This window comes from Lepisma saccharinum, chromosome 11, assembly GCF_977018435.1.
Source record: "Lepisma saccharinum chromosome 11, izLepSacc3.1, whole genome shotgun sequence".
NCBI classification, from domain to species: Eukaryota; Metazoa; Arthropoda; class Insecta; order Zygentoma; family Lepismatidae; genus Lepisma; species Lepisma saccharinum.
The window spans coordinates 46,509,120-46,528,574 of NC_139239.1; the positions used below are offsets into that span (position 1 = coordinate 46,509,120).

The 19,455-nt window shown below is 39.1% G+C and overlaps 1 protein-coding gene across 2 annotated transcripts; it reads left to right on the top strand.

Moving 5' to 3' along the window:
• Positions 1–1,381: 1,381 nt before the first annotated feature.
• LOC145994771 (glutathione peroxidase-like) lies at positions 1,382–16,204 on the top strand. 2 transcript variants are annotated; one of them, XM_083131023.1, is made up of 5 exons: positions 1,382–1,509; positions 13,187–13,403; positions 14,481–14,606; positions 15,102–15,245; positions 15,708–16,204. In XM_083131023.1, exons 2-5 carry the CDS (start codon positions 13,221–13,223, stop codon positions 15,915–15,917), a joined length of 663 nt encoding a protein of 220 aa, XP_082987149.1. In that variant the 5' UTR covers positions 1,382–1,509; positions 13,187–13,220; the 3' UTR covers positions 15,918–16,204. The 2 variants fall into 2 exon arrangements, with proteins under 2 accessions (XP_082987149.1, XP_082987150.1); XM_083131024.1 differs by lacking the exon at positions 13,187–13,403 and having other exon boundaries at positions 1,419–1,509.
• The last annotated feature ends 3,251 nt before the right edge of the window (positions 16,205–19,455 follow it).

Below are 19,455 nucleotides of genomic sequence, written 5' to 3' on the forward strand. Positions count from 1 at the left end.
CAATCGAATTGGTGCTGTTAAGGATTTACTGAAAAAGCTTGAAGACATTTGTACTACAACTTATCACCTGTCCTGAAGAACAGCCTTGAATCGTGCATTGCCTCTTAATTTTTAGTTCCTTGTGTTTAAAAGGTACAAGAATTCAGGGTGCGTTTTAATGACTCCCGTACAAGACGTGCTGTCCTCCCTGGCGCGTAAGCACAGTGCGCTACTACGCCACGAGTCACGGGTTTGAATCATGGCTGAGCATGTATGTTCTCTGTGAGTGTCCCTTCACAATTAACCAAAAGTGGCAGAAAAGTGATGATAGATCTAACAATCTAACATAACAAGAGCTGTCCACAAGGTGAAGTAGGGATGGTTCCGAGACTTTGGCGAGAGCGAGAACGAGACAGGTCTCGGTAAAGTCGAGACGAGACGAGTCTTCCTGTCAAGACAGTGGTCTTGCTCGTGCCTTTTGGAACTATAATATACGGCATTGGAAACTTTTCATTTATCTAAACCCAAGCTTGCTGTACTGTGTTACATATTCGAATATACCAGGATGTGTGGGATATTCGCTTGGTTTACTTATTTTTTTTAGATGAAATTGCTTCCTTTTCTTGGGAGATTATCTATTCTCTGTTCCTTTAAAATGTTAAATAATTTAAAAATGTTGACCGAGAGTGGATATTGGGAGGGTAGAAGTTTGTTTGTTTGTTTGAGTTTGTTTAAGTCCACGGAAGGGCTAATTGGGAGTGGGCCTACAGTTTAAAGTGGGACCAGGTATCGAACCCGGGACCCCTTTATTTACAAGGCGAAGACGTTACCACTGTGTCATCGGGGTGTCACGAGAGGGTAGAAGCCCCCTCTCCCATTAATATATTCTTAAGAAGGGATAGAAATTATATTTTGTTCCAAATTCCAATGAAAATCATTGCTACTGTCAGTCTGTCCTCGTGTACCGTCGGCTGGGAATCATCGTCCACGGGATGACTCTGAAGGAACCTGAGTGTTCCCATGTTGATTTTAAGAAACAGCAACTCGTATCAAATTCTAAGTGGTTCCTTCTTTGTTTTTGCACAAACGCACAAGGACAACAGGATGTACGCATAACGATCCATCAAGAGAAGAATGGAGGTTAGAATGTAGTATAAGAGCGGGAAAATCCAATCGTCCACATTCACTGTACTGTACCCGGAACTAAAGCTACGCAATAAATTCGAAACACAGATGTTTGATTCTCGTAAAGAAAACCATGAATAGGTAACAGGCCTTTGCCATTAATTGTTCTGTGCTGCTTCAAACACTCGACCAGATTCTTGTTCTGGAAAAAAAAATGGAAATAACAGTATGACGAAGTACATTAAGATGTTCTGGTATAACCTTGACGTAGCTCAAGGGCGAAACTCTCTCTGTCGTTAAATAAGGTACGAGATCTCCCTCGCAGTACTCGCACGGCGTTCGCTAACGAGAACGCTCAGTCTCTCAGCTGCCTGTTGGGTCGTGACATCGAAGCGGAAGTCTCTGGTAAGTAGATGACATCGCTATTGCACGCGCTCGCCTATCACGGATGTTTGATCAGAGGAAAATAACAATGCAGCAAGTGGATAGAAATCTTATCGTTTTCAGCAAAATGTCAGGAGAAATACAAGTGAGCACCGAATTCGTGGACATTGCGACTTTTCTTGATCTTGATACTACTTGGCACGCGGAAAGAGAAGTTGATATGGAGGGGTCTCCCTTATCGCACAACACTTCTACAACCTTGCAGTCTGACGTCAGACCAGGAATGCCTACGTTGTTAGGTTAGGTCTGTTAGGTTTGGTTCTATTAGCACAAATACACTGCAAATTTATTATTTATGCTAAGAGAACTAGACCTAGCTAGCCTAACCTACAAACTTGGGCATTTAATGACGTCAGAACACAAGGTTGCAGAATTGTTGTGCGATAAGGGAGACCCTGGATGATGGTCGGATCCAGTAACCCTAAATGTGAAAATAGAAACCGGTTTGAGAGAGGAAAAAGAGCGCAGCGACAAAAAAAATCCAGGATTTTTTTATTCCATGGCATAAACTACTAGGCTGTCTGTCACGCACAAAAGTGAATACTTCATTTGGTTGTATTATTGAACACTCCACACTCCCATTTCGTTTGGAGCCAGCTCGGCGTCCGATCGCATTGAATAGTCAATTCACGATCTCAGCGCCAAAGATTCCAGATTCGAATCCTGATTTGGATGTGGTTGTCCTTTGCGAGTGTTACTCCTTAATTTTCATACTCGTCATCACGATCAATCAAAAGTGACAGTGACGTAATTCCAGAAAGTGTTCAAAGCAGTGCTTTTTCCTGGGAAGAAAGCTATTGTGTTCATCATAGGAACTCATGGGCGCTTGCAGGATGCAACGAAAAATTGCCTACTTCTCTTTCCTCCCTCTCCTTTTATTTGTAACTCTTTTTTGTCTCCCTCTTTCCTTGTATCTCTTTTCTAGCTTTCAAACTTTTGTTACAATACATCCTCATTCGTGTTTACTTCCTCCCTTATTGACCATTTCTTTTTCTAAGTTATCCATCCCATTTTCTCTTTGTTTATTCTTTATCTTTATCGATCTTCCACTATTTCTCTCCCTTCTCTCTCTGCCTGTGTGTATTTTAAATTTCTCTTTTCTTTCTCGCTTTTCTATTTTCTTTCTTCCTTTCTCTCGCTTCTCTCTCTCTCTCTCTTGTTACTCTATTTTTCTCTTCTCTCTCTCTCTGATTTCTCTATTTCTTCCTTTCTTTCTCTCTCTCTCTCCCCTCCTCTCTCTCTCTCTCTCTCTCTCTCTCTCTCCCTCTCTATGTGTTTGTCTATCTTGCTTCTTTATATCTATTTGTGTCTCACATATGTTTCACTTCTATATCCTTCTATCTCTCTCTGTATGTGTATGTACGTTAATTCTCTTTTTTCTTATTCTCTACAGCTTCTTTAATTTCTCCTTTTTTAATCTGTTTAGAGCACTTATTTCTTATGATGGCATGAAAGCCTGATGCATAACTGAAGGATGCACCTTTTCGATTTTCTTGCGGGTGTCCCCTAGTCAAAATAATGTGGTGTTCATAAAGTATTGTACAGTCATACACACATATACACACATTTCTTTTGTTAAAATAAAACGTTATTAGTTTTTATTCTCACCTATAAAAAAGTGCAGGTACGGCATAACGTTGCGTACCGCCAAAAAAAAAAGCACTGGTTCAAAGTACGATTTCATTACGGGAATATATCAGCGCCTTAAACCATATAAATTGCTGATCTTTGATTTGTAAGTTTTCTTTATCATAATTAAGTTGATTTTTCAGGGATATAGTGACGCTCACCTAAATATGAAGCATGCAAAAGAAGGTTTGGTTTGGTTTGGTTTATGCACAGAAAGGCTAAATCGGGAGTGGACCTACAGTTTAAGGTGGGATCCGAACCAATGTACTTCCACCGGATACTGAACCCAGGACCCCTTTAATACAAGGCCACACGGGAAGGCCCTGCAGAAAAGGAATTAATCCTGCTACCATATAAATAATCCATGATAACAAAACCCCAATATTGCACTTGCAATCACTGTATTATCATTTACATATAGACATGAAACAAGTTTTGTTTAATAATTATTATTTTCGCGCTTGACAGCTGCTTGTTAGTTCTTCTGATACATTTTAAGGCATAGAAGATATTTACGAAATATTTCGAAATGTTGGTGCACATTTTAGCGTTTTAAGTTCATATCTTGCTATTTTGGAGCGTATGAATTGAGCCTCTGTACAAACTTGTAATATTTTTTAGTCGGGGACTTTAAAGACTGCTGAACCCCGACACGGCGACATCTCCTTAAATACGGAGATTATTCTCAGAGTGTGACTTGTAATCTGTATCACAAGCACAGGCATCGAAAGTGATTGAGCAAGGGGCGCGTGTAGGGACGGTATCGAAACGAGACAGACTCGTCTCGAGCTGCCAGTACCCTTCTCGTTTTCAGTCTTGTCTCGTTCTCGTCACTGAATCGCACATACGTTCACAGCGTATAGACGGAGGTCAAGAAGGAAGCTGACTTTCCTTATCAACTTTTTCTGTTTCACGTCCCCTTTCGCGCTACGAACCCTCGGTTGATTGATTGATAGATTTGGTTTATTGTACTTTGCTTTTCTGCCACTTTTGGCTAATTGCGAAGATGAGGACGAGTGATGATATGATAAAATCACCAAGAACACTCATGCCCAGGCCGGAATTCGAACCCGGGACCCCTGTCGTCGTAGCGCACTATACTAACTACTCCGCCACAGAAGTACACGATTAACACGAACCCTTGAAAAACGGAGTTGGATCCTGAAATATGCAACCACGCAGCAAAGGTCCACATTGCCAGTAATGATTTGACATAGGTTCACTTTTATGCCTAAAGTACCTTTAGGATGTTTAGAAAAATATGGTAACATATTCAAGTGCGAATATACGGTTGATATTAAAAATAACGTGTTTTACTATTGGTTGTGCAGATTTCTTGTGGCAAAGGTCTGAAAGAGCCAAGATATTCGAAAGAGAAAACATCTGAGGTAGTCGGTGAGCCTTGATGAAGGTTAGTGATGCACGAATGCGCTGCAGTACAAAGAACACTGTTAGCAGATTGGAGTAGAGACGATGCAGTAGCCACGCAATGAATGTTGGAAACATGTATATCGTGCAAAGAAAGCAAGGTTGTGAAATGCAGGCTACAACGTCAATGACGACTGTGTGGTTCTCTAAGGTTAGAAGTTCCATTTATGGACCGAAACCAATTACCTGTGATGTAATAATTATCGTAACACGCTGTGAAGTCAGAGACTAAAATATAGTACAGTTCTGTTACTAATGAGAATTTTACAGGAAGCAGAGAGCTGAATTTTCTACCCGTTCTAGCACGTATGATGGGATAAGAGTGAAATAATCATGTTTTCATTTTCGTTCTAAACGCATTCTTTTTTCTGTAATTCCAATTGAAAACACTAGTTTTGCTTATTTTCTATCATAATATATCCCATAATGCTAATTTCGTTATAAAACATAGGTCTATCCTTTGTAATTCAGTGGCGGACTAAAAGCTTATTTTCAGAAGTAGTTTGGAGCTATAGCTACGGATAAAAACACTACAAGATATTTCACACCATTTTTTTTCTTTGCACCCTATTAATTTTGATAGAACACATGTTTAGTTATATTCTGTTGTTTCTAAATATTACATGCAATTTAATTACAAATAATAAAAACGTTTTTTGCTGATTCACCTGACATATGTCGCATATGTTACATTATATATTTTTTTATTACAATTGAATATTTCAACACTGAATCCATCCAGATTAACTGTAGTATATATTGTGAATAATTATTATTTAACACGCTGAAACGTGGGCTTTCCGGGTAGCGTACTGGCTAATACTACCATATGCTAATCAAGGATTCCTAGTTCGGTTTTCGATGGAGTCACATTACATAATAGTGTGGCTTCCAATTTGAACCGTAAGTCCAGACTTAAACAGAAAATATTGCGACATTCTGCCAGATTCCTTCCTAACAGCAATCTATGTTTACTTTTTGAAAAATCTTAATTGTACCTATTCCGAGAGCAAGAGTTGCCTGATTGTCTCACCCTCTATGTATTCACCTTAATTTTGCTAATTGTTAGGTAAATTACGTGGCCAGACCTTAAACATCTATCGGTTCAGCTCTTAATGCTGAATCAGGGATTATCTATTATATATTATCCTTGGCTGAATCTTCCAAGGTTATTAGAAGTATGAATCTTCTGTGTCTGTAACATGGCGTAGTGTATGTCTATTTCATTATGTGTTATTTAGTGTTGAGTTATGATTGTGAATGAAAAATACAATATATAGTTTTATGCACGAATCTGACATTTGACTTAGAGGATATATTGCCCGGCTAATCATACAACACTCCTAGAACTAAATTTGATATCGATAATGTAAGTTGTGTTTTACATTTCGGTATTTGCGTAAGTCATTTAATGTTCACCGCCGACATTGGTATGGGAAGAACAAGAATAATTATTTATTTCTGAATATAAGTAATTCGACTGCCAGAGTCAGAGTGTAGGAATATTATGTTTCTGTTAATTTGAGGACAGCTTTCAGATGCCTCGCCTAAGGGTGAAGGTTTAATATAACATTTTTATAGTGGTCCGGGCTGCATGAATTTTATCACCACATTAACATATGTCTAAACTATGATTTTTCAAGTTACCCAAGGTGTACCAACGTGCAATCTATTCAATTGCAAGGTTGTGCAATACTTTTATTAACTTATTTTGCAGTACATATATCCAAGATAGCACTGTCACCATATTTTCATCTCAGTTTTCATTATTCCTGGGCAAGACCAATTTTTGACTTTTCATGTAATGATGCACATTTTTTAACTTTCAATGGGGCAACACTCTTTTAAGGGGCCCAGTCTGCCAAATGCTTTTGGCTGACGCTTGGTGCACGCATCGAGTCCCTTGCCGCTTTTATAGCAGATTTTCTACGAACGGTGCTACTTCTATTCAAATACTAGGGGTGCCCACAGGAGGATTTGAGGACGGACGTTGCGTCCCCCCAAAATTTGGGGGGGATTTTTCATTTGCTTTTTTTATGGTGGATATTTGACTGAATAAACAATACAGCAATGGACAGAAGTTGAACTTCGTTAACATGTAATATTCACTTCATACACTGCCTATATACTGCTAAGGGAAGGGTAATAAGTATAATTTGGAGGGGAAGAGGACAGTACTCTGATCTTATTAAGTTTTAAATTGTGAGGTGATTGATTGATTGATTGCTTCATTTTACTTCGCCTTTTGTGCCACTTTTGGCTAATTTGCAAAGATGGGGATGAGTGATGATATGATGAAATTGATGAATGGGCATTTACAAACATCCATGCCCCGGCCGGGATTCGAACCCGGCACCCCTGGCGTCGTAGCGCGATGTGCTAACCACTCCGCCACGGGGGTCGGCAAATTGTCAGGTGCGGTCCGTACCTAGGATTTTTCTTATAGAGGGGCAAGATCCGAAGATGTGTGTATATATATATATATATATATATATAGGACACAAAATAGTTTAAATGTTTAAATGTTTTTATTAAGTGTTAGATTTAATTTAATTTTTATTAATAATGATCAATAAGATTTCATACTTATATTAGTTTTACATTCGTGTTTTATATTTATATTGTATATGTTGCTGTAAGGCCCGTACCCATGATTATTTAAAAGGGGAAGGGGTAGATCAAAGAACAAAAAGAGATAAATGATGTGATAATATTACAGCTAGAGATAAACGATTACAGATTTGCAATATTTATGGTCCAAAGTAACCGGGGGAAATCAACTCACCAATACACGCTCCATCCCCAATCAGCCACGTAGTCGCTCACAGACAAAGGTGTCACACAGCGCACAACTTAGTGCTTATTGTTTACTTTCAATTCTCCGAAGTATTCGAATAGTTCTGTGTTTCGCAAATTAAGAATGTTTTCAAATTTCCTTTAGTTTTCTCATACCAGCACAATTGAAGAGCCATGATAATTCTATGTTTAGAAAATAATATATTTATAAATTAAATTATACGTATTAGTAATTATTATTATAATAAAGAACATGTCTAATTGTGAGTTAACAAAAAAAAAGACATTTTCACATCGCTACTGCAGTTTGGAAAAAGTTGGGACAGGAATTAAAAGGAATGCACTGTCCCGACAAAATCAGTAAATCGGATCGTCTGGTAACCTTGCATCAATGGTTGTAAAATTAAAACTACTCGCTATTGCAGACTGTTGTGTAGAGAGGCAAGCTCCAGAAGTCTGAAAACACATTCATTTATGCAAGGACAAAATTGATATTTTTACAAATTTGAAAAATCGTCGATGTTATTTTCCTAGCTTTTTGTAGGTTGACAGTTAAATATTTCATAGTTCGAGGGATAGGCATGGCCCCCATGCCCCCTCCCCTGGGTACGGGCCTGGTCAGGTGAATTATTGTGGGGTGATTAAGCATTATTTGTTGGGGGCACTATAAAACTCTTGACTCTTGACTATCTTAGATTATCAGGGCCTCCCCGATGGCGCAGTGGTAGCGTCGTCGCCTTGTAATCAAGGGGTCCCGGGTTCGATACCCGGTGGAGGCACATAGTGGTTCGGATCCCACTTTAAACTGTAGGTCCAGTCCCGATTAGCCTTACTGTGCATAAAGTGGACTTAAAACACCAAATCAAACCAAATCTTAGATTATCACCGGAATAGTATTGGGGGGGGGGGGGTAGACTGAGCATTAAATTGGGGGAATATCCAGATATTGGATATCAATGTTAGGTCTTAGATTGGCACAGAATTTCCATAGTAAGGGTGGATCGAACTTTGAAGTTCGGGGAGGGGGGGATATTTGGTATAAAATTCATATGATGATCATAATTTAGGCTGTCATTTTTCTGTATCATTGGAAGTCGTATGGTATCAACTGGATTTTAGTCTGGATTATTCTCTAAACGGGTGGCGGTTGGTGTTATAACCATCCGTCTTTGTTCCTTCACTCTAAAACAAACATCGGATACATGAAAATGCAGTGAAGTAAAATATAGCACCGACTACTAAACAAGAACTTCAGGGGTAAATATTTTTATTTTACGTTGCTTTGCCACTTTAGGCTAATGAGGATGAGTGATGGTTAGACACAGCATTAGCTACGGGGGCGCCACAACCGCAGAGGCAAAGTGGGTGCTGAAGGAGCAAAAAGAGAAAAATTTGGAAGGAGTTAAGGTCGCGGCCCCTTGTGAAAATATTGACTCCTTATTAAATTAGTATTATTGCCAGTTTCGTAATAAATACGCCAAAAATTTTCTTGCTCGCTTCGCTCGCAATACTGACAAAGTTTACAACGGCGCGATTGAAGGAAAGGGGAGCTGGAAGTGACCTCTCCTAAAACATGTAAATTTTTCACATTGGGCATTTTTTAATAATATTATACGAAAACGTTGTTATTATTTACATGATATTGTACCAATTCCCCTCACCCCCCCCCCTCTCCGTTTCTTAGTGATTCACCCATTTCGTTGTTGGCAAATGTAGAAAAAGCTGGGAAAGAGTAAATATCACGGTATCCTGTGAAAGTATTGACGCCAAATAAAATTAAATTAATATTCTTATAAATTTCCAAATAAATAGATATAAAAAAAATTTCCTGCTCGCTTTGCTCGCAATTATCCGTGTTTGGCGTCTTGATAAGATGATTGTGAAGGATTATTATTATAGCTGCATTTCGAATTGATTTGATTTAAGTTTTATTATTTAGCGTCGCTTTTCTTCCACTTTGGGCTGATCGCGACGATAATCCCGCTCGGGCTTGGTTGTTTGTGAATGTCCATTCATCAATTTCATCATTACATCACTCATCCCCATCTTCGCAAATTAGCCAAGAGGCACAAAACGCGAAGTAAAATAAACTAAATTTAAAAAAAAAGAATGAATAATTATATATGATGAAATTGATGGCCACTCACGAAGAACACCCATGACCAACCCGGAATTCGAGCCCGTAACCCTCTGGCGTCGTAGCGCGCTGTGCTAACCACTCCGCCACAAAGGTTGGCTGCTGCATTAGCAGACACGAACAATATTCTATGTTGATTAATAACATCAGCTTTAAAAATATAATCCTTAGTGTTTGTACACTAATATACGAAGGTTGTTTCAATATTTTAGTAAATTTTCATTAGGTGAATAGATCGCTTTTCCAACACCCCAAAAAGTGCTACTTCAACAGAGAAACGCACCGTCCTACAAATCGAGCGTCGCAATGACAAAATTTAACGAATTTTGTTTCGAATTTATTCCCCATCCAGCCTATTCACAGGACTTGGCCTGTGTAATTTCTTCCTGCAGGTGCACCATTTTAACGATGTTGTTCTATTAGAAATACTACTGTCTATTCCCTGTGCTGTAATAATTTTACTAAATATACTATATAGGCTGCATTTTTAGTAATGGCAACTATGCTATAGCGACGCCGTGCAACGGAGCCAGGCAATGTCGTTTATACCAAAGGTTAGTTACAAGCGTACCTTCCCTCAGAGCAAATGAACTCACTATTCCCACTCCATTCCCGTGCGCAGTGACAACAAGAACAGAGCAGTTGTGCTATACTTTTTGGTGTTATATTCCTTGGCAGTTGTGAACGAGCGCTCGCGGAGTGCAGTCACGATGTTTACGAAGCGAGAGCAGCGGAGCTGGTTAAAAATTGAATGTGCTAGAGGTCGCACAGCACGACAGTGTCACCATGGACTGCAACAGGCTTGCGGTGCATCTGCAAAACAACCTCCGAGCAGCTCTGAGAAGAAAACGGCGACACTTTATGCAAACCCACCATCAATCTGCATGACAATGCCCGGGCGCATAGAGCAGGAGCTGTGGCTGATTTGTTCAATCGCTGTGGATGGGAAGTGATCTACCACCCCCATACTCTCCGGATTTAAGTCCCTGCGACTTCGACCTAATTCCTAAGATGAAGAGATTCGCTTCCGAACAGTTCGAGACATTCTTCTGGCAGTAGATCGCTCTCTTCACACGATCAACAGATTAGACAGGTATCCAACGGCTTCCACATCGCTGGCAACACGTTGTACGCAACGCTGGGGACTACATCGAATGCCTGTAATACTTAGAACCATGTATGTATGCTATGTGTTTAGAAAATAAACAGTTGCCGCTACTAAAAAATCAACCCTTGTACGTACATAGTAACGCATTGTAAATAACCCGATACAACAGAAAAATATTTAATATAAAATGTGCATTTCTAACATGTCGCAGGAAGTGAATGTTGCACTTAAGATGCAACCCAGAAAAGAATTTGACTATGAAATACTCTAATCATAGGAGGAGAATTTTTTACAGAAGGCACCAAATTCTATTTTTCCCTGTCCTCGCTCTACACAGAGGTGTATGAAACAATAATTGTATCAGTGATACGAACAAACCAGTTTTGGTTAAGACAACTGCAGCACAAATATTTGGTGTGCCCCACTGGCACTACAGCTCAAATTTTTCAAATGGAACTCGAGGAAAAGGCAAAATGATAAAAGCAAACTCCCCAAAAAACGACCCGCGATTACATTTTTTGTCTTTGGACAACTTTTAAAACAAAGATAAAAAATGAGCAATATCTACCTTTTACATTTGCAGCCAAAGAAGAACTTACTTACTCTAGTCGTGTCAGTGGGGTGCCCAGTTGGATTTTTCTATCTTATCATTAAGTTGTTGCCTTTCTAACATTATTTCTCCTTCCAAAAACACTGTTTATATGTAATTTATTTTCTGACATTTCAAATTAAGGTCTAACCCAGTCGCTCCCAAAGTGTGCGCCGCGGCGCCCCAGTGTTCCAATATTTTCACTGAAATGACACTTTCTTCCAAATACGTGCTTATTTAGTGCTTTTTACAGTAAAATGTTTCTGAATTTGAAATATGTTTTATTTTTTAGCATAAGGCAAGCAACTTAACCACACTAACTGAGCGTTGCAAGTGTTATATAGGCCTACACTATGACTTGGAAAAAATCTTGAAACACTGAGGGCGGCGTGAAACGAAAAAGATAGGGAACCACTGGTATAACCAATCAATGTGCTGGCTTTCTGCCTGTCGAAAATTTAAATTTTAAGATATAACCGTCGACCTCTTGACAAGCTATTGCATCCAATTAAAATCAGTTACAATATATTTATCAAAATAATATTTGGGGGGATTATGATGAACGAATTTGGGGAGGACTGCGTCCGGCGTCTTTCGGGGGATGGGCACCCCTGATCCTAATTTCCTCAATACATTTGAAGGGTAAGGGGAAAAAACAAAAAATGTTATTTTTTTTCGATTTTGAGGACTACAGCTCATTCTGTTGGTTGGAACTGGTACTAAACAACTGTACACCACCCACTAGAATGAAATAAGAAATGTGCGTGTAAGAGACGATCGAATATTTGGGGTACTGGGAAGGAACAAGGAATGTCCAACCAATACTGGTTAAGAACCAGAAACGTCCGCGTGCTTCCAGAAGAAGGCGAGGTAAGGCAGAGTAACAAACTAACCTTCTCAGGTTATAAATTATTCGTTTACAAGACGCGAAGTCGTTCACAGTCGCGTGCTGCTGTGAGTAGTAACAATCGGTGGTGTTTGGTGATTGTTGACATTTGTGACGTGAACAATGAGTTCCGATGAAGGGATTGCAGGTGGTGACGTTTCCAGTATGAATAAAAGAAAGAAGACAGGCAGAGTGGCAGAAGTCATGAAGAAACTTCGGCTTCAGTCACATGAGGTAGGTGACCCCATCAGAGGGCATTCCTATTTGGAGTGCGATAAGAACATGGGACATGTGAATCAGAAAACTAGGATGGAACTACCTAACGATGGGGTTGAGGTTTTGTGACGCAAGAAAAAACTAGAACCTTTTCAAGTTGTGATCGCCCATCATACAATCATACGGAAGTGGGCCGCTTTTCTCCGAGAGAAGTTTCTGCCGAAATGCCCATTCGCCCTTCAGAAATTGAAGCAATTGCAAATTTTGAAGGACAATCCTGGACTGGTGTTTTATCGTGACACTTACAATGGTGCTTGGTTGAGCAAACAAATCACCATTAGGAAGAAAAAGCGTGAATGGAGGGAGAACTCGGAACGAGGACAGTTCGAGCTTCCAGGGAGGGCATACTTACGTTGGTTGGCTATATCAGCAAAGGACGAAGACCTACTCGTTCTCAAAAAATTTTGCCACCCTAACGCACAACAATTTTATGTCAATTTGCCTCACAAAAGCGAATAGTGATCGGCAAGCACAGAAATGTCAGCAGTCAGCATTCCTAGTTTTATACCATTAGAGAAGGGAGTTTCATTGGGGAAAAAAATTGTAATTCTTATAACATTTTGATTTAAATAACCATTTTTCAGTCGTGGCTTCAGTAGAACTTGTTTTGTTGCAAAAAAATATTGTCATTAAAAATATACTTCCCTGTTTTATTTTGTATGCGTTTTTAGTATTAAATGTCGTTTTCTCCAAAAAGTAGTTTTGTGACGATAAAAGTGAAAACTGTAATCTCAGCAAATAATCTAGGTACTTGTATAAATTCCAACTCATTATTGTTATTCCTTCCAGGGTTATTTCTTCCCGAAACCACCACCATTCTACCATGGACTGGCTTACCCTTTTGGTAAGCCAGTTCTTGTTCGCCTTCAGCGCGGCATCCGCCTCTGGACTGGCAGCAGGCCGATCCTGTTATCACCACCCGTCGAATGGGGGCAGCATCTACGATTTCGTAGCGGAGTCGCTGCACAAAGACAGGAATGTCAGCCTTAGTGATTATAGAGACAAGGTATGCAAGCTTGGATGTGTTGAAATAATTGAAACGTCAGTCGACAATATGAACATGGTCTTGCTCCATAAACAAATCGTGATTATATTGTGTTTTTATTGCCCGAGACGCTTGAAAGTTTATTAATATGTGTGCTTTATCTTATTTAATTCAATTCAAAAGAATTTATGTAGTGACTGATTGTTGTGCTTAACTGAAAGGAATTCATACTACTAATAAATACAGAAAATGCTAAATTGGTGGTCTATTAATAATTGTGCAAATCCTTATATTCTTGTTGCAACAACTCTGCAAATTGTCTACAATATTATCTGCAGAATGAAGTATTTATATTTTTATATTTATTGTCGCCTTTCTACATCAATAGACTTCTTGACTGATTGATTGAATTAGATTAATTTTCGTTGCTTTTCTGGCACTTTTGGCTAATCGCGACGATAAGGATTGTTGTATGATGAAATTGATGAAGGGACACGCACAAAGTTCAGCCATAATTATGCCTGGATTCCCACCCGGGACCCCTGGCTTACCACAGGGGTTCTAACCACTCCATCGCTGAGGCCGGCCTATCTCAATAGACGAGGTTATACCTAAAAATTGCACATGCCCTTGCCAGAATTCGAACCCATACTTTTTCATGGCCAGGTCTTGGGTAGACCACTCAACGTGCTTGTCCACAGAGACAACTATGGTGTTTCCAGAATAAAGAAGATTGTTACAATTTCGAAGCATGCCAAATATGTATATCCTAACGCTAATGTGCCGGCCCCCGTTGAGGAGTGGTTAGCACATCGCGCTACGACGCCAGGGTTCGAATCCCGGCCTGGGCATGGATGTTTGTGAGTGTCCATTCATCAATTTCATCATGTCATCACTCATCCCGATCTTCGGAAATTAGCCAAAAGTGGCACAAAAAACGAAGTAAAATAAAGCAAATCAATCAATCAAACGTAAGGCAAATGTCTGGATGTAGGAGTTGAAAACTTTTGAATGTTAAATTGTTATGAATACGATTTTCTCCATTACCTCATTGTACCACACACGGCGTCTTCAAGAGCTGTTTCTTCTTTCTTTCAGGTGGTATTAATCGTAAATGTTGCAACCTACTGAGGTTTAACCCACCATTACTATGGAATGAATGCACTACAAGCAGACTACAAGGAATTTGCTCTACTCGCATTTCCATGCAATCAGTTCGGAAAGGTGCGTTGGTTTCTATTGTTAATAGTCACAAAGTTTGTTTTAAATCTACTTTATGCATAGATAGGTTAATCGAGACTGGTCGTATAGTTTAAAGTCGGATCGGAGCCATTGTGTACCTCCTTGATTATAAGAATACAGCTTTTGGCTTCACCCTGTAATGGTTAAATCCTAAACTTTACATAGTAGCTCCGATATTCACATACTATGGACATGTTCGTTAATAAGAGAATCTGTCATTGCTGAACAAAATTACTTGCAAAACAAAGTTTGTTCTAAACTTACTTGTGAGTTAATCAGGACTACATCAACAATTAAAAGTGGTATCCAAACCGTTAAAATATATATCTCGCAGGAAATCGATTACAATCTTTAACTTTAGACAATATTGTGAATAGATAAATAGCAAGTTGATTTATGTATAAGAGCATTTTGACTTATTTACTATTGTATTTACCACCAAAGAAAAAACTCATGCGTGATTTTCTATGATTCCAGCAAGAACCAGGTTCCAATGGAACAGAAATCTTGAATGGAATTAAATTTGTAAGGCCCGGGAACGGATTCATCCCTAACTTCTATATATTCTCCAAAATCGACGTGAATGGCGAAGATGAGCATCCCTTGTTCACCTACCTAAAGGTAAGTGGTGCTGGTAAATTATGTTATATTGTTTTTCTTTCGCAATGAGTTTCGTTTCAATTTTCACTTTGTATCCTTAGAAGTGTGAGATATCATGTGAATTTTACATTTAGGGAACACACATAATGTAGAAGTTCACGTGGGCCTATTCTTTTCTTCATATCGAATAATATGTAAATCCACAATCACTTCAAACATTGAAAGCCGACCTCCGTGGCGTAGTGGTTAGCACAGCATGCTACGACGCCAGAGTTCCCAGATTCAAATTTCGGCCTGAGCGTTCTTTCTGAGTGTCCCTTTATCAATTTCATCATATCATCATCACTCATTCTCATCGTCACGATTAGCCAAAAGTGGCAGAAAAGAGACGTAAAATAACCTAATTCAATCGATGAATCGGAAGCAGAATAGCGTAGGGTTTCACAATGTTTGTAGAAATTTAGTGTCCCATTTTTGTTACAGAACTACTGCCCTTCAACGCGAGACTATTTTCAGCCGGCCGACAGGCTCTTCTACTCGCCGCTCAGGAACAGGGACGTGCGCTGGAACTTCGAGAAGTTCCTCGTGACCAAAACAGGAAAGCCTTACATGAGGTACGACCCGAGCACCGATCCGGCCGACATACGCAAGGACATCGAGACCCTCCTTCAGCATTCGCCGCTCGACAACTGATGCCCCCCTAGAAACCTCGACTAGCAGCCGCCTCTGTAGTTGATGAAAGGCCAGCTGGAAACCAACGCCGCTTGGTGAGCTGACACTGATGGGGATCCCACATTCGGTACTTCAGTGCATTCTGCCGAAGGTTGGAATCCTGCTACAGATGCGGAGGCTACTCACATGCCAATGGAAATCTCAAAATATATTTACATATAAAATCGCATTTTGTAACTTTATATATGTATATGTATTACTTTGAGGAGACTTGTGAGCATTTGCACTAAAGATTTTTTTTTCTGTGATATCAGGCTTTTATTTGATGCTACTTTCCGGTTTGTTAAAAATATATTGAAAACATGATAGTTTTATATTTTCGTGGTCGAGTCCAGACCTTGGAATGATTGTTCTTATGCGAGTGAGCAGAAAAGCTGCGTAAAAACTTGTAAATTATTACTAATAAAGACCAGCTTTGGCATGTACTTACTTTGTTCTCTAGCTTTTATCACATCATGTGGTTTCCTCGGGAGATAGGACAAGAATAGTAAAGATTTAAGACATGGGAAGGTAAGTTAGGGTTGCCAGTCAGAAATGGAGTAGGAAGGAGTGACAGAGCACTGCTTTTTCTTTTACCTTTTATCGTATTTTTTTCTTTTTAACCTTTTTTAACCTTAACTTGTCTTCCCGTGTCTTAAATCTTTACTATTGTTGTCCTATCTCCCGAGGAAGCCACATGATGTGGTGAATGCTAGAGAACAAAGTAAATACATGCCAAAACTGGTCTTTATTACTTAGTGTGATGGCATGTGGTGTAAGTTATGCTTATTTGTAAATTACATTACATTTTCTTTTATTTCATGAAAGCTTCATTTCATGTTTTCATTTAGAACTGTGAAATGAAATGTGTATTGCTGTTACCATTATGTATATGTTGCAGAAACTCATGTACTATTTACTTAGTCTTCCATTAATCTACCAAAAACAACCCTGTATTTGCCTTATTCTTTCACTTCCGGTGTTTCAACTGCATGGAATTGTTTTAATAAGATATAATTTCAAAGCAAGTAGTTTCCAGGTTAGTTGTTTAGAATAAAAAGATGCCTATCTCCACTTTCTGTTAGAAGAGAGCAGGAAAAGTATAAATATAGAATAGAATAATTGAACAAAATCAACATTTTATTGCTACAGAAAGGTAACCTTCACAAAAATATTTTTTGTGTGAGGTTTCATTACTGGGAATTTAAATACCTGCATTAGAATTGAGGAATAGTATAATTTCGAGCTTTACTGATATTCTTTACTGAACTGAGTGCAAACACACTCCTCAATTTGCTTTACAGATTAAGTAATTATTTTCTAACAATTTTTCAAATAATATCACATCCAAGTGTTTTGTGTATTTCTGATTCTTGTAGGGACAAAGCTGTGAAATAAATTCGGGAAGAAATATAAATCAAGCTTAAACGGTTCCTTGTCAAACTTTAATTTGATGCTGAGCTCAGCATCACTCAGTTCAGTCGGTAGGGTACAGTGGGATCCACTAGTATTGCTCTGCAAATTGTCCATGACTATTTTCATTAATTTTTCTCTTACATCCTATGTGTTTTTATGTATGCTTGTGCAGAAGTTGTCAACAGCTTGTTTTGAGTTTTCTTTTAATTCTTGAAGCTCTTATTGGGTCAAATAAAGTGCACGAACATGGTGATGGACAATTTGCACGGCAATACTCATGGATCCCACTGTACATGACTGTTAATGGGAGATCCGGTTTAATTTCCATAATGATCATTTTTCTATCGATGGCTCTCTGGCTTGCTCAGTCTTTTACCGGCAGCTAAACATAGCCCAGCTTCCGCCCAGCACAAGAATATGCCTTCATAGCACGGTGCAATGCACAGGGGAGAGCTTTGCCATTTTAACTGAAAATTACTTCTAATCCTTTTGTCAGTTGCAAACAGTCTGTTTTCATGTTCTTTACTTACAGTGATATGCTATACAAATATATACCCTTAATCATTTGAGCGACATAAAGTGATGGAATTGGAATGTCAAGTACAATCCTTACATCTATTTTTTTTCCAACGAATGAATTGTGTCAGACAATAGTGTTGCTCCACATAAAATTCAAGGTTCATTCACGAGGTTTTCAAATAATTTTAAATCACACCATAAGGTGAACGTGGTAAACGTGAACCGACATGCATAAAATTTCCTCATATCAGTGAATAAAAAAAATATGTACACAGAAGCCTCAGCAATAGGTCAACGTAGATTACGATCGTACTGTATAGACCACGATATTTCCAACAGTGATAAACGTATGATTTTTTTGAAAAAGAAGAAGAAACTAAACAAACCTGCAAGCAATAAGTTGTGACGGCGTTCTTGGCGAACAACAGTATCCCTGCACATTTTCTTGTTTCTTTCTTCATTTATTTCTTCTTTTTTTTTTTACGTTGCAAGTCGCAGGTACACAGTTATTTTGCAGTTTGTATACAAGACAGCCTCCCTTGACCAGATACATTTTCTTACACTGTTGCCAGTTCTTGTACCAAACTTGTCCGATTACTTTTCATGCAGCACAAAGCTCGTATTGCGTATGTATGTAGATGAAAAAGTGAAGGAATCATGTGTTGATGTACGTACTCATAAATATTAACACTTCAAGCACTGTTATTGCTCATATTTACAAGCTATCGCATTTGCCTGGAGAGTTAGACAAATTATGTAAAATAACCAAAGACAGCAGCACTCTCTGTACTCATTCCCTCTTCCCCTTTTGCGAAGCACAAGTGGCAAGTTAACTTGGACGGATAAAGAGGGAGAACGGACGAAGTGATTAGTCTCCAAAATTTACAAATTAAAAATAAACCGTCTATTAATATTCGAATAGAGTCCCTAGACATCTAAATGAGGTGATGGATCTTTGAAACGTCTAAACAAACAACAAATTGCCAATGAAAGAAGTAATCAGTGATGGGCTCTCATCCCTTGATGTTTGGAATAAACTCCTGAAATGACGTCTAAATCTAACAATAAACCATCGATGAACCTAGCGGACGGCCGATAAAAAAAAGGAAAAGTTCATCCGCCTAATCGAGAGAATATCCTTAATTGGTCTGCTCACCATTAGGCGAGTGAAGAAATATCCCCGAAGAAAGATATGAAGAAATAGTGTTGCAAAGCCAATTATGAATTGTTTTGTTATTCTCCACATAAAGAATTGACTGTCTTCTGTGATATCGATTAAAATTATACACTATGTCTCTGGAATCTGTGGAGCAACGCCGCGCATATCAGCAGAGAAGCGGAGAAAGCGAGCGGGCGTTGCTGCAATCGGCTGGTAGTTGCCCTTCCATGGACTCACTTTGCCTTTCATTAGTCGAGCCCTCGCGAGTCCTACTTGTGCAGATGACTTGTTTTCGTTTGCTTGCTCCAGAGATTCCCGGGACAGAGCGTAGAGACAGCGCATTTTGTATTATCCAGGTCCCACACCTCCGACCACCCCCTTCCCAGACTGTGGACGCATCCCCCACTCTCAAAATCAAACTCTGGA